This window comes from Myxocyprinus asiaticus, chromosome 32 (assembly GCF_019703515.2).
Source record: "Myxocyprinus asiaticus isolate MX2 ecotype Aquarium Trade chromosome 32, UBuf_Myxa_2, whole genome shotgun sequence".
NCBI classification, from domain to species: domain Eukaryota; kingdom Metazoa; phylum Chordata; class Actinopteri; order Cypriniformes; family Catostomidae; genus Myxocyprinus; species Myxocyprinus asiaticus.
Window position 1 is genome coordinate 11,934,449 of NC_059375.1, and position 15,121 is coordinate 11,949,569.

The 15,121-nt window shown below is 36.5% G+C and overlaps 1 protein-coding gene across 3 annotated transcripts; it reads right to left on the bottom strand.

Annotated features, from left to right (window-relative positions):
* Positions 1-123: 123 nt before the first annotated feature.
* Positions 124-14,245, bottom strand: LOC127423129 (leucine-rich glioma-inactivated protein 1-like). Of its 3 annotated transcripts, none has more exons than XM_051667209.1 (8): positions 13,510-14,240; positions 12,784-12,855; positions 11,945-12,016; positions 11,781-11,852; positions 8,535-8,606; positions 3,574-3,743; positions 2,057-2,221; positions 124-1,521 (listed from the first exon to the last, which is right to left on the bottom strand). In XM_051667209.1, the coding sequence occupies exons 1-8, from the start codon at positions 13,698-13,700 to the stop codon at positions 704-706; spliced, it is 1,632 nt and encodes a 543-aa protein (XP_051523169.1). In that variant the 5' UTR covers positions 13,701-14,240; the 3' UTR covers positions 124-703. The 3 variants fall into 3 exon arrangements, with proteins under 3 accessions (XP_051523169.1, XP_051523171.1, XP_051523170.1); XM_051667211.1 differs by lacking the exon at positions 13,510-14,240 and adding an exon at positions 13,186-13,475; XM_051667210.1 differs by lacking the exon at positions 2,057-2,221 and having other exon boundaries at positions 13,510-14,245.
* Positions 14,246-15,121: the final 876 nt, after the last annotated feature.

Genomic DNA, 15,121 nt, shown 5'->3' on the forward strand with positions numbered 1-15,121 from the left:
AGCTCTTTCTTTATACTTTGGGGTGAATATGTTCTTGACAGGTATGTCTCTGATTCGCCACGGCAAAAAAAAATTCCACTGTGCACAATGTATACATTCATTCATCATGACAAAGCAGCTTCATATTTTTTATAGGTTTTATTAGATCTAACAAAATAAACAAACAAGTACCAGAAAACAACTAACCTTTCTTCCCACACATAACTTTTCCTCAAAGCTAAATCTAAGCTTATTGCATTATTAAATGAAATTATTGATCAGAACTCATTTCAAATCTATCACACACAATTTGAGAAATGTCATTAAAGTGGTCCCTTTCGTGCAAAAGAAAAAAAGTAAAAAAATAACTTTTTACATTACTGTAAAAATGTAAACAGTTTATTTGGCAGATTGTTAATACGTTAACAGTTAACTGACTGAAACTTTGTTGTTTCCTTATTATACCTCTTTAGTGACTATTTGCAAGCACGTAATGGCAGATAATACATTAACAAAAGCTTTTGTTTAAAGGGGCAAAAAAAGAGGAAAAATGAAAAGTGCAGAACAAACGTTGACAACAGAGAAATACACAAAGGGTGTTTCTAGAGAGGCATTCATCTGGAATTATTATTATTAGCACTAGGCTAGATCATGCATGTAGTTTCACAACAGGCTTGTGTATGTGTGTGTAAGGGTCTTGTTCTCTGTGTTTTAAATTCACACCCTAATTGCTCAGGTCAATCATCAAGTGCTTATAAATCTGTGTCTTCCCTTTGAAGCTAGAAGACAACAGGAACTCTCTGTTGTCAATGGACACTAGCGAGAAAGCCCTTGGCGTCTGGACATTGAGCTCCTGGAAGTGCACAAACTGACTCTTCTTGTTGTCCCATTGATAGACCTGGGTTAGCGAGTAGTCGCTGCCTAGGATGGCGTACTGAGAGTTGCCAAAGGAGACGGGCTGGAACACCATGGAACCCCGCGAGGGCATTGTCTGTATCTCCATGAACATTGAGCCATCCCATTTCATCACCTTGGAGTCACCGATGAAGCGCGTCAGACAGATAAACAGCTCCCCCTTCACCTTGAAGTGTTTGACGGCGTAGACGTCCTCCATTTCGGGAATGTCAGTCCGGCGGTCAAACTGCTTGTGGCTCTTGCTCCACTGGTAGACAACAGGCCTCTGGGAGCTGCTAGACAAAATAAGGTGGGTTTTGCCAGTGATTTCAAGGTATTCAACGTCTGTGTCTCGGTACCAGGGATGGAGGGACTGGTGGGAGTAGAAGCCGTTGCCGTTCCATTTGTACACGGTGGTGGAGCCGGCCTTCGAGCTGTCTGCTATCACGAAGAAGAACTCGCCGTCCACGTGGAATGTCTCGATGTCGTTGGGCTTCCTGGTTTTCAGAATGTCAATGTCTTGGATTTTGATGAATTTGTTCGCAGAGCTGTCCCTTTTGTAAACGTGAGAGCCACCGAATAGTTGAGCAACAATAATGAAAAGCTGGTTATCGATGACCATTGGCTTGCACACCACAGTGGAAGTGCCTGAAACGAACAAAATTGACAGAAGTGAGCAATAAACTGTAGAATTAACTATTATGCTTTGGAATATGTATCATCTGATAGCAGGAATGTTGTTGTTCTTTTGTTAAAGCTGACATATATTTCTATGCCACGATCGTCACCAAATGGAACTGAAAAATGAATTACTGTTTTCAAACAGGTTTCGAACACACACACCCCATCATCTGCCATTGGTAAAAAAAAAAAAATAGTCCCCCCCCAAACTCACAATCTTGGTTGAGGCAATGTTGGGCTAGACAGGATTCTCAAACAAACAGAGACACTGTTACACTTTTTGGGAAATCAAACTTCAAATGGCTTACTTGTAGTTGGTTTTAGAGATTTTAGAGTTGACACTGAAGACATTAAACACATCACCTTTAATATCAAAAGTTCCTTAAATATGTTACTGTTTTATCAGTTTTTGTGGCTCTGCAGTTGGGGAATTACGATTTGTTTGTACTGTTGAAACAGGGCATTATTGCACTTGGAGGTATGATTTGTATTGCTCACTCACTCTCTATGGTGTCATAAGCTCTGAAATCCATGTTGACATGGTCCCATTCCATAAAGCTGCATTTTCCAGAGAAGGGCTGGGCATATACAACGTATTGATCATTCCCAAATGTAAAGGCCTCTACAGATATGGACTCAAATGAAAGGGTCGTCTTTAAAGAAAACTCTGCAATAAACATAAAATGGTTAGTTGAAATGGTGGTCCTTCATTAATACAAAGAGCCCATGAAATCAAATTTGGAGTTTTGTGGCTTTTAAACCATGCTTGTTAGCTTTGAGGCTAGTAACAATCCTGCATATCAGCCAGGACAATTAATCAGACGGTATTCGGCCATTTTTAGATTATTAGCATTGCCAACTGAAATTGTCATTCCTCCTTGTATGAGTTCTTAAATTTACAGACAGGTGTATGTACAATTTTTCCTAATTAAATGCCCTCTATAATGATAACGTACCCTCTCCCTAATAGCACTTGCCTAGCAAGTACCAAATCATGGTTCCTCAGTGTTGGGTAGTAATGGACTATATTTTATCTGGATTACATAATCAGAACAAAAACAACTATTATATTACATGAAATTATTTAATATGCTTTATCAGGGACCGACAAATAGCAAATTGATTTGACTTCATGTTTACTCATGTTTAATAAAAGGAGTGTAAATTGGTACTTAAAGCTGAAGTGTGTAATTCTGAGGCACTAGCACTACCGAACTGAACTGCAAAAATAAACATTGTTTTAAACAGCACCCACCACCCCCCATCCCCCATCCCCCCGATCTACTGTTGGTTGAACAAAAAGATAGTCCCGCCCCCATCCCACGGCATTGGTTGAGTCAATATTGTTGTGTTGACCTGAATGGGTCGCTCAAAACAAAAAGAGGAATTTTTATAGCGCCACAGAGACATAATGTTTACAGAGAAAATGTAACCTAAGAATGGATTACTTCTCTGCATATTAAGATGGGATAGAAGAAAGTTTTTTAATTCTGAAAAAGTTACACACTTCAGCTTTAGTACACTTAAAATGTGATTTACATCAAAACCTGCAATAACTGATCCAAAAGTAATCCAAAAGTATCCAGATTACACTACCTAAAAAGTGTAATCTAAAAGATTACAATTTCAGTTGTGTGATTTGTAATCAGTACCAAATTAAATTTCAGAAGTAATCTACCCAACATTGTGGTTCACAGATTTGACATTAACTAAAGGCTACTGGCTAAACAATTGGCTACTTTAGAAAATACGTCAACACAGAAAAGACAGACATTTTTTAATGGGATCTTTAAGGTAAGTGTGTAATTGCTAGTGTTTTGTAAAATGCTTTAAGATATTCTTGATCATCTAGATTGAAACAATTCTCCTATTACAAAATATACTGTATATTTTTAAATAATATATTACATTAAAAGAGAAATATGCATTTTAATCAGCTTATTTCAATGCCAGAATCTTCTCCTACCTCTGTAGATCAGTTTGCCTTTGTTTTACTAGGACAGTCCAGTGCAGATTTACCTGCTGTAATGCAGTCAAATGACTGAGAAACTAGGTCGTTTATCGTCTTCCCTTGATAGGGTGGAGGCCCACTGCAGTACAACTTGTCCACTGTTGCATTGGTGCTATACATCCACTCCACCAGCCACTTCAGCTTACAGTCACAGCTGAACATGTTTCCTCTGAGATCCCTATTGAGATGGAATTTTAAATTACTCCATCCATATATATATATATATATATATATATATATATATATATATATATATACAGGTGCATCTCAGTAAATTAGAATGTTGTGGAAAAGTTCATTTATTTCAGTAATTCAACTCAAATTGTGAAACTCGTGTATTAAATAAATTCAATGCACACAGACTGAAGTAGTTTAAGTCTTTGGTTCTTTTAATTGTGTTGATTTTAGCTCACGTTTAACAAAAACCCACCAATTCACTATCTCAAAAAATTAGAATACATCATAAGACCAATAAAAAAAACATTTTTAGTGAATTGTTGACCTTCTGGAAAGTATGTTCATTTACTGTATATGTACTCAGTACTTGGTAGGGACTCCTTTTGCTTTAATTACTGCCTCAATTCGGTGTGGCATGGAGGTGATCAGTTTGTGGCACTGCTGAGGTGGTATGGAAGCCCAGGTTTCTTTGACAGTGGCCTTCAGCTCATCTGCATTTTTTGGTCTCTTGTTTCTCATTTTCCTCTTGACAATACCCCATAGATTCTCTATGGGGTTCAGGTCTGGTGAGTTTGCTGGCCAGTCAAGCACACCAACACCATGGTCATTTAACCAACTTTTGGTGCTTTTGGCAGTGTGGGCAGGTGCCAAATCCTGCTGGAAAATGAAATCAGCATCTTTAAAAAGCTGGTCAGCAGAAGGAAGCATGAAGTGCTCCAAAATTTCTTGGTAAACGGGTGCAGTGACTTTGGTTTTCAAAAAACACAATGGACCAACACCAGCAAATGACATTGCACCCCAAATCATCACAGACTGTGGAAACTTAACACTGGACTTCAAGCAACTTGGGCTATGAGCTTCTCCACCCTTCCTCCAGACTCCAGGACCTTGGTTTCCAAATGAAATACAAAACTTGCTCTCATCTGAAAAGAGGACTTTGGAACACTGGGCAACAGTCCAGTTCTTCTTCTCCTTAGCCCAGGTAAGACGCCTCTGATGTTGTCTGTGGTTCAGGAGTGGCTTAACAAGAGGAATACGACAACTGTAGCCAAATTCCTTGACACGTCTGTGTGTGGTGGCTCTTGATGCCTTGACCCCAGCCTCCGTCCATTCCTTGTGAAGTTCACCCAAATTCTTGAATCAAATTTGCTTGACAATCCTCATAAGGCTGCGGTTCTCTCGGTTGGTTGTGCATCTTTTTCTTCCACACTTTTTCCTTCCACTCAACTTTCTGTTAACATGCTTGGATACAGCACTCTGTGAACAGCCAGCTTCTTTGGCAATGAATGTTTGTGGCTTACCCTCCTTGTGAAGGGTGTCAATGATTGTCTTCTGGACAGCTGTCAGATCAGCAGTCTTCCCCATGATTGTGTAGCCTAGTGAACCAAACTGAGAGACCATTTTGAAGGCTCAGGAAACCTTTGCAGGTGTTTTGAGTTGATTAGCTGATTGGCATGTCACCATATTCTAATTTTTTGAGATGGTGAATTGGTGGGTTTTTGTTAAATGTGAGCCAAAATTATCACAATTAAAAGAACCAAAGACTTAAACTACTTCAGTCTGTGTGCATTGAATTTATTTAATACACAAGTTTCACAATTTGAGTTGAATTACTGAAATAAATGAACTTTTCCACAACATTCTAATTTATTGAGATGCACCTGTATATATATATATATATATATATATATATATATATATATATATATATATATATATATATATATATATATACAGTTGAAGTCAGAAGTTTACATACACTTAGGTTGAAGTCATTAAAACTCATTTTTTAACAACTCCACAGATTTAATATTAGCAAACTATAGTTTTGGCAAGTTGTTTAGGACATCTTCTTTGTGCATGACATGAGTAATTTTTCCAACAATTGTTTACAGACAGACTGTTTAACTTTTATTTGACTATATCACAATTCCAGTGGGTCAGAAGTTTACCTACAATAAATTATCTGTGCCTTTAAGCAGCTTGAAAAATTCCAGAAAATGATGCCAAGCTTTTAGACAATTAGACAATTAGCTTCTGATAGGAGGTATACTGAATTTGGGGTGTACCTGTGGATGTATTTTGAGGCCTACCTTCAAATTCAGTGTCTCTTTGCTTGACATCATGGGAAAATCAAAGAAATCAGCCAAGACCTCAGAAAAAAAAAAACTATGGATCTCCACAAGTCTGGATCATCCTTTGGAGCAATTTCCAAATGCCTGATATCCAGGCCAAGTTCATCTGTACAAACGGAGACGTATTCTGTCTCCTAGAGATGAACGTAGTTTGGTGTGAAAAGTGTAAATCAATCCCAGAACAGTGAAGACAGTAACAGTAAAGGACCTTGTGAAGATGCTGGAGGAAACAGGTAGACAAGTATCTATATCCACAGTAAAACAAGTCCTATATCGACATAACCTGAAAGGCTGCTCAGCAAGGAAGAAGCCCCTGCTCCAAAACCACCATAAAAAGCCAGACTACAGTTTGCAAATGCACATGAGGACAAAGATCTTTTTGGAAAAATGTTCTCTGGTCTAATGAAACAAAATTTAACTGTTTGGCCATAATGACCATCGTTATGTTTGGAGGAAAAAGGGTGAGGTTTGCAAGCCGAAGAACACCATCCCAACCGTGAAGCATGGGGGTGGCAGCATCATGTTGTGGGGTGCTTTGCTGCAGGAGGGACTGGTGCGCTTCACAAAATAGATGCCATCATGAAGAAGGAAAATTATGTGGGTATATTGAAGCAACATCTCAAAACATCAGCCAGGAAGTTAAAGCTCGGTCGCAAATGGGTCTTCCAAATGGACAATGACCCCAAGCATACCTCCAAAGTTGTGGCAAAATGACTTAAGGACAACAAAGTCAAGGTATTGGAGTGGCCATCACAAAGCCCTGACCTCAATCCAATAGAAAATTTGTGGGCAGAACTGAAAAAGTGTGTGCAAGCAAGGAGGTCTGCAAACCTGATTCAGTTACACCAGTTCTGTCTGGAGGAATGAGCCAAAATTCCAGCAACTTACTGTGAGAGGTTTGTGGAAGGCTACCAAAAATGTTTGACCCAAGTTAAACAATTTAAAGGCAATGCTACCAAATACTTACAAAGTGTATGTACACTTCTGATCCACTGGGAATGTGATGATGAAATAAATTTTTATTACTATTATTCTGACATTTCACATTCTTTTTTTTCTAATAATTTTTTTGACCTTTTCTGGCTTTTTTATTAGCGAGAGGACAGTGGAGAGGTGACAGGAAATGACTGGGGAGAAGAGGGGGAGTGGGATAGGGAAAGGACTTCATGAGCCAGGACTTGTACTCGGGTCACCTGTGATGCATCAGCATTATATGTCATGAGCACAGCCCACTAGGTTATGCCTCAGACAGCATTTCAAGTAGTGATCCTAACTGACCTAAGACAGGGAATGAGTCAGGAATTGAGAAAAACTGAGCTTAAATGTATTTGGCTAAGGTCTATGTAAACTTCTGACTTCAACTGTACACTGGCAGCCAAAAGTTTGGAATAATTTGGTTTAATAAAAACAGTTTTGATGTTTTGGAAGGAAACTGGTCCTTTAATTCACCAAAGTGGCATTAAACTGATCACAATGTATTGTCAGGACATTACTGATGTAAAAAACAGCACCATCACTATTTTAAAAAAGTCATTTTTGATCAAATCTAGACAGGCCCCATTTCCAGTAGCCATCACTCCAACACCTTATCCTTGAGTAATCATGCTAAATTGCTAATTTGGTCATAGAAAAAACTTGCCATTATATCAAACACAGCTGAAAGCTATTTGGTTCATTAAATGAAGCTTAATATTGTCTTTGTGTTTGTTTTTTCTTAAGGTCAATATTAAGTCAAAAAATGCAAAAAAAGAAACAGCTTTCTCTAGAAACTTGTCAGTCAATCATTGTTTTGAGGAATGAAGGCTATACAATGCTTGAAATTGTCAAAAAAACTTAAGATTTCATACAAAGGTGTGCACTACAGTCTTCAAAGACAAAGGACAACTGGCTCTAACAAGGACAGAAAGAGATGTGGAAGGCCAGATGTACAACTAAACAAGAGGATAAGTACATCAGAGTCTCTAGTTTGAGAAATAGAAACCTCACATGTCCTCAGCTGACAGCTTCATTGAATTCTACCCGCTCAACACCAGTTTCATGTACAACAGTAAAGAGAAGACTCAGGGGTGCAGGCCTTATGGGAAGATTTGCAAAGAAAAAGCCACTTTTGAAGCAGAAATCAAAAAGAAAAGGTTAGAGTGGGCAAAGAAACACAGACATTGGACAACAGATAATTGGAAAAGAGTGTTATGGATTTTAACCCCATTGAGCTTTTGTGGGATCAGCTAGACTGTAAGGTGCGTGAGAAGTGCCCGACAAGACAGCCACATCTATGGCAAGTGCTACAGGAAGCGTGGGGTGAAATGTCACCTGAGTATCTAGACAAACTGACAACTAGAATGCCAAGGATCTGCAAAGCTGTCATTGCTGCACGTGGAGGATTTTTTGATGAGAACTCTTGGAACTAGTTTAAGAAGTTCTGAACATATTTTTTAAATTATAATCGTAATTTTACATTATTAATGTCCTGACTATACATTGTGATCAGTTGAATGCCACTTTGGTGAATAAAAGTACCAATTTCTTTCCATAAGAGCAAAATCTGTACATTATTCCAAACTTTTGGCCAATAGTGTATATATAGTATATACAGTATACAGTATATATAGCTTTATATTTTTGCCAGAAATGTTGAAATTATGAGGTGAAATACATACACTTTTGTTAAAGCATCCATTCCTTTGAAAATGTCTTTGGGCAACGTCTCAAGATTATTGTAGGCAAGACTCCTAAAAAAAGAGTAAAACAAAAATGATTAGCATAATGTCAAAATTAGGGTAGACCAGGGCTAGTTGTCAGTCGGGGCAATATCTCAGTACCTATATACAAATGCTTGTTTTCTCTAAAAATGGTTGGTTTTGTTGGTATGTTGGTTTCAAAAATCATTGAATTTGAATAATTTTTGTGAATTCCATCCTACAAACTAAAATTCCAGTATCATCATAGCTTTTCGATAAACAAGTGAACACACACGCACAAAAAAAACAAAAAAAAAAACAAATGCACTGGCACTGCCATTGATCAGTGCAGGTTGTCATGTGTTTTATTTATTTAAATTTTATTAAAATATTTAATAATTACAATTTCTTTTGGCTAAAACAATGTTTTGAGATTTATTTATGTTGCCTTTTACATGTTGCCTTTTATATTTGTTGTTTCATGAATTGTTTAGTGCTTAATAATTGTTTTATGTTCAAATTTAGCTGAAAGGCCAACAGTGTAATTGGCAATTTAACAGCCTGATCTCATAAAATTTACCTGACAATAACAACATTTTTGCAAACTAAAAGTACGTGCTTCATTACACGTTTGGCTGCAGTTTTCCATTGAAATGTCCAGCGGGGGGCACCAAAAGTGAGAGAAATGATGTTGTAATCAGATAAGGTTTTAAGTTGAATATTAGATGGATGTTTTAATGAGCAAGACATACCTCTCTAACCTAAAACTTGAACCTAAACCTAACAAATAGTGTCCTGAAAGATAAATGAGAGGTGAACGAAATAGACATCCTTACCCTAAACCAACACTTAAACCTACCCGAGAGTGTCCTAAAAGCAAATAAGAGGTAAATAAAACAAATTATGTGGCATAATTTGAAAGCGGAAGTTCTGCTGTACCAAAAAAAAGAAAAAAAGAAAAAAACACAAAACTCAATATTTGTGTTATTTGCTTAATTTGCTCAATGCAACTTCAATGGATTCTTCGATGTTAATAAATTCAGCAGGCTTACGCATAATGAATGTGAGACCAAACCTTGCGTTTCTTAAATTCAAGCAGATGGAGGGCTAAATCTTGGGCCTATAAAATTAAAATACGAAGACAGAAACAATAAAAGACTGATAATACAAGTGATATTGTTAATATATTTTACATTTGCCTTTTTAAACATTTTAATTTATTCCTTAATTATTTATTTTGATAGTTTTAACAGTGGTATTTGTAACAAGACCTTAATAAACACATGGAAGCATGGATCTTCTTCACTACCATGGTTAGATGTAACATGATTTCTATAAAACAAACTATGGCATTTTTGTAATTATAAACAGTACACCTAATCTAACAATGTAAAACAATAAATACAAAATATAAATATTTATAAGTTGTAACAAACATTTATTATATTCCCTCACTCCCCTAATGTAGCCTATATCAAATTTAATAGAGCTGAAGTAGTGATATGATAATATTTATTATTTATATTTACATTTATGCATTTGGCAGATGCTTTTATCCAAAGAGACTTACAGTGCACTTATTACAGGGACAATCCCCCTGGAGCAACCTGGAGTTAAGTGCCTTGCTCAAGGATTCAGTGGTGATGGCTTTGGGGATTGAACCAGCAACCTTCTGATTACAAGTTATGTGCTTTAGCCCACTATGCCACCACCACTCCATTATTTGAACTCCACATATTATGAATCTATTTCTGCCTAAAGTAAGTTAGTGTTACTATAGTAAATTCAAGGGTGGTGATATAGAATACTGTGCTGAAGTCAAATGGTTTCCGCTTCTCGCGCCTTGCTTCTCACTGATTCTCGCAAAGCTGCGAGTTTAAGAGCTTGAGCTTTAAGAGCTTTGCGCTCACGCTGCTCTGTCCATTGAGCTGTATCCATCTACAGAGACATACAGGTGCATTAGCTGAGGTTGTGCCTCTGCCTGTGTATTTGACGCTGCTAAACCTGATACTTCAGATGTGTCACTAGACTTAAAAATCAGATGAACCGCGGTACAAATGCATACCAACTCGTATAATTGAGAACTAACTGATATACTCCAAGCCTTGATAAACATTTTAATTCAAAGAGGAACTTGACGATAGATTTGATTATTATGACTGATAAATGCCCCCCCATTTGTAACCTAACAACCCCCTCTCTACTAATTTGCTCTCAGCGCCCCCTGGCATCCTTTGAACGCCCCCGCTGAGAACCCCTGTACTAAACTAACACCTAAACCTAACCGATAACGTTCTAAAAGCAAATAAGAGGTTAATAAAACAGAAATCCTTACCTTTAACCAACACCTGATCCTAACCGATAGTGTTCAAAAAGATAAATTAGTGGTGAACAAAACAGACATTTTTACTTTAAACCAACTCTTGAACCTAACCAGTAGTGTCCTAAAAGCAAATGAGAGGTAAATAAAACAGACATCTTTACCCTAAACCAATGCCTAAACCTAACCGATAGTGTTTCAAATGCAAATTCACCATGAAAAGCCCATTTACTGATGCAACCACGTCATTTCTATTGCACTTTCGCTTCACTTTCACTCCGAGCTTCCTCGGCCCAAAGTCAGCACTCTATCAGGTGAGCAAAAGTGGAAGCTAATCATGTTGGAATAAGTGTTTAAATGTGGATGAACGTAGACAAACGTTAAAATGTATAGTTTTTCAAATGATGCATTAGAGTAAATGCGTTTCTATTTGATTACATAGCAGTGTGTGAGTAAAAGTGTGAAAAATAAGTGTTTATAAAGTCATAAACAGCCAATAGTACCCGTGATTTGTGTTAATAAAATGCATAGTTGTTGTAACACCTCTAGTGTTCATTTCACTAGGAAACTGCAGCAAAACGTAGAAAGCGGCATGTAAAACTCAGTTTGCAAAAATGTAGTTATAGTAACGTTCATTCTATAGGGCCAGGTTGCAATTTAATGGCATGCATTCAATGGACAGAATCTTTTTCCCTGGGCAATAATGGTGCAAATGTTCAATAGCTTCTTTTTTTAAGGTAAGAAATTGACTTTTTAAAAATAAACCTTTTCTGAGAAATATTCACTGGAGTAAAAAGTGTAACAGCTAGCCCCGGGACTCCCCTTTTACATTGTGTTCATTTCCACTGCAATACATTTATGTATTCATCTGTAAATAATAAGTCATAAAACTCTGATTTACTCACAGATGTATGAGAGATTTCAAACCTCTAAATGCACGGGGTGAAATCGACTCGATTTTGTTGTTTTCAATAAACCTGAAATGAAATATTCATTTTAGACTCTCTTGCATGACATCATTTTGAATGACGATGGTATTGTCAAAGAAAATAAATCAAATCAAACTCACAGATACTCCAGATGTGGAAGACCTTGGAAAGCATCTTCATTGATCGAGTCAAAAGAATTGGCTGTAAACAATCTGGGAGGTTGTGGAATAAATAAAACATGGTTTCATGAGTTTGTAGAACCTACAAAAATAACTACAACAAAACAATGGTGACCACAAATATTCTTTCAATCGTACAACATGTATTGAAATAGGATGTAAAGAAAATGTCGCCTCTAAAAAGAATTGAATAATCGATTGTCTCCTGAAGAAAATAGAACAATAGCATTCTTGTTGGTCTCTTCGCATACCTTTCTGATTTTAATTATATTGTTGAAAGACCCCATTATACCCAATCAGAGACTGGTATTTTTCACATAAACTTTTCAGTGTGCCAACAGTGTTCCATGCGTTCTCAGTATCACGATATTGCGCAGTCAGACCTACAGTAACACTGGGTGCAAGATTGGTCATATTTTGCCCAATGCAAGTGGTCAAATTTGCATTTGTGCGAGTGTTTACATTTGTGTAGTAGTAACTCATCTATCACGTTCAAGCCTTTTTAATGTTATTTCTCAGGTTTTACATGTTGCAATCGTATGTGAACTGTCCGAATAATATTATAAAACAGATATGTTGCTATTTTAACAGAGATCTTCTCATTTGCTTATCACGAGGACAGGGCCATGTTCCTCACAATGCAGCTGCATTGCATAATATTCACACCAATTTAAGGGCTTTGAGAAATTAGGCACAGTGAAGAATGCCCCCAAAATGCCTGTCCCTGAAAGGGGGCCGGGCAGTAATTGCTCCATCCTAATAAAGATCAATAAAGAATACATGACATTATAGGAACTTACAGAAGCTGTAGGGATGGTGTGTGGAGAAAGCTTCCTCCTGCAATCTCACTGAATCCAGACTTCACAAATGATCTGTGAGGAAATAAAAATGAGTATAGTGCACATGTGCACTGTAAATGTAGTATTGCAAGATTAGAATATACAAACATTATTTTTACAATTCTGCATCCAAATAAATTAATCTTTATATAAAATACAATATATACAAGTATTTATTTTATATGCATATACAAAGATAATCCAATTCGCTTAATGACTTATATATACATCAAACTTCATTTACAAAGATTATATGCACACATTTTTGTAATATGTACAAAGTACAATTAATACGTGCAAAGACTTACATGTATCATCTTTATATGCATATACAAAGGTTATGCAATATATTCAAATACTTACATAAACATTCGTCTTGCATGCATATTCAAAAATAATATAATATCTTCACGGACTTATATATACATTAATCTTTATATGCATATGCACATAATTAAGAACTATATTTAAAGACTTATATATAGGCAACATTATCTACAAAGATTATACCTTATATAAATTAATTTTTACATGCATAGACAAAGACTACATAACTTATAGCTACAAAGATTCATATCTACATTAATTTTTTGAAAGTTTCATATTAAGAGATTTATTTCAGCATAACATTCATGAGTAATTTCCTCGCTAACTGTATATAAATGTAAACTCTGGCAGGACACTTACAGTGAGACGACATCAGGAGGAAAGCTGTGTGGCACAGATCGCACATTTTCACACAAGGCGTTATCTTTGGTACACGTGCAACCAGGGGGGCATTTGGGGTGTTTCCCTCTTCGGCTTTCCACTAACAACAATACTGCGGCAACCCAAAGCAGAAAAGTGTATCCTCTTATGCTTCTGTTTGCATGTCCCATTCTGTCCTGGTGTATTCCTGAGTGCAGTAGGTTGCTTTAGTCTTTTCGGTGGTAATAAGTGGTGGTCTCTTCTGGTCGACTCCCTTCAATTGGGACCGTATTATGAATGTCTCAGGCGCACATCCAAGCGATTCGTTCTTCTAGAATGGAAATATCCAATGGGGTGAAATGTCTACTAAGCTACTTTAAAATTGGGATAGTAAACCAAATCTATGTCTAAATAAAGATCAACTGTTAAAATAACAGGGATTTCTGAAATAATCAAATAAAAAAACAGATCACAATGCGAGATATTTTCCTTGGCGACGCGGGTTTAAAGGATCAAACTATTCCTTTAGATCCTGGGAGAATCCCTCTTTTGCATCATTCTGTACCAGCAGCTGGTATCCAATGGTGTTATTACTGTGAATGCACATGAACCAAGTGAGAATATTCATGAGGCTTTGGGGAGATGCACCTGCGCCCCTTGATTACAGACAGACAACAATGTTGTGGTGTTCTTATCGATAAAGCATTTTTGATAAAAACATATTCTTTATTTTTATGTTTACTATAATACTTATACAATTATTATATTAATATATAAGACTATATTTGACATTAAATATTAATATATTATGAATTATCCAGTATAATGTATAAAATATTATAATGTGTAAAATAATAGGCTACTTTAATATACCCATTGTATAACATTTTTAGTTAATGTTGAATAGAAGATATTAATAGCATTGTTTTGAAAGTATTATAATACATAATTGTTATAATACACATATAAAGGCTATATAATGTATATATACGTATATTATTATTATTAATGCATATTTGTATTGTGATTTTGTAGTGCTGTCACATTATGATTATCATTTGTTTGTAACGAATTGCCTTTTTTCCCTTCTTATCATAGGAACGCCCATAAGGATGTTTCTTTGTTGCATTGTATGGATATTTCACTGTAAAGTTCACTGGAACCCTTTCTTCCTTACATTCATTTTTAGCATTTTTTGGAATATAGGAGCAGTTGTTCTAAACTTGCGAAAATGGCACTTCGCCCCCTCACCCCCTCCAATTTCCTGTCACTGAATCGTTACTCATTTTCGATGAAAACAAGTGAACTACGATGATGTGAATGATAATGCCTGTTTGAAGCGGAGAATTCATTCCAGTTTTCAAAGAACACCAAACGTGTAAAATAAGCCCAACTCCTCTTTTTCTTCGCTTTTATCATCTTGAAACATTCGCATTTACATCTCTCATTTCATTCACTAAAAGCCTAAATAATCATTGTTCGGACTGCACTTTACAATGATCTTCACATAACGTGAGACAAAAGAAGCATAGAAACAGCACAACGCGATTAGTAGTGGGCAGGGCAACTTTTGTTTTGACCACGTGGCTCATATGTCATCATATCGCGCCGT

Excerpts from the sequence above, each read along its gene's own strand:
- LOC127423129 (XM_051667209.1), bottom strand. The coding sequence starts at position 13,700 with ATGGGACATGCAAACAGAAGCATAAGAGGATACACTTTTCTGCTTTGG. Across the intron at positions 12,017-12,783 it reads ACACCATCCCTACAGCTTCT|ATTGTTTACAGCCAATTCTT; the intron begins GTAAGTTCCTAT and ends ACAACCTCCCAG. Across the intron at positions 3,744-8,534 it reads ATGGATGCTTTAACAAAAGT|GGATCTCAGAGGAAACATGT; the intron begins GTATGTATTTCA and ends CCATCTCAATAG.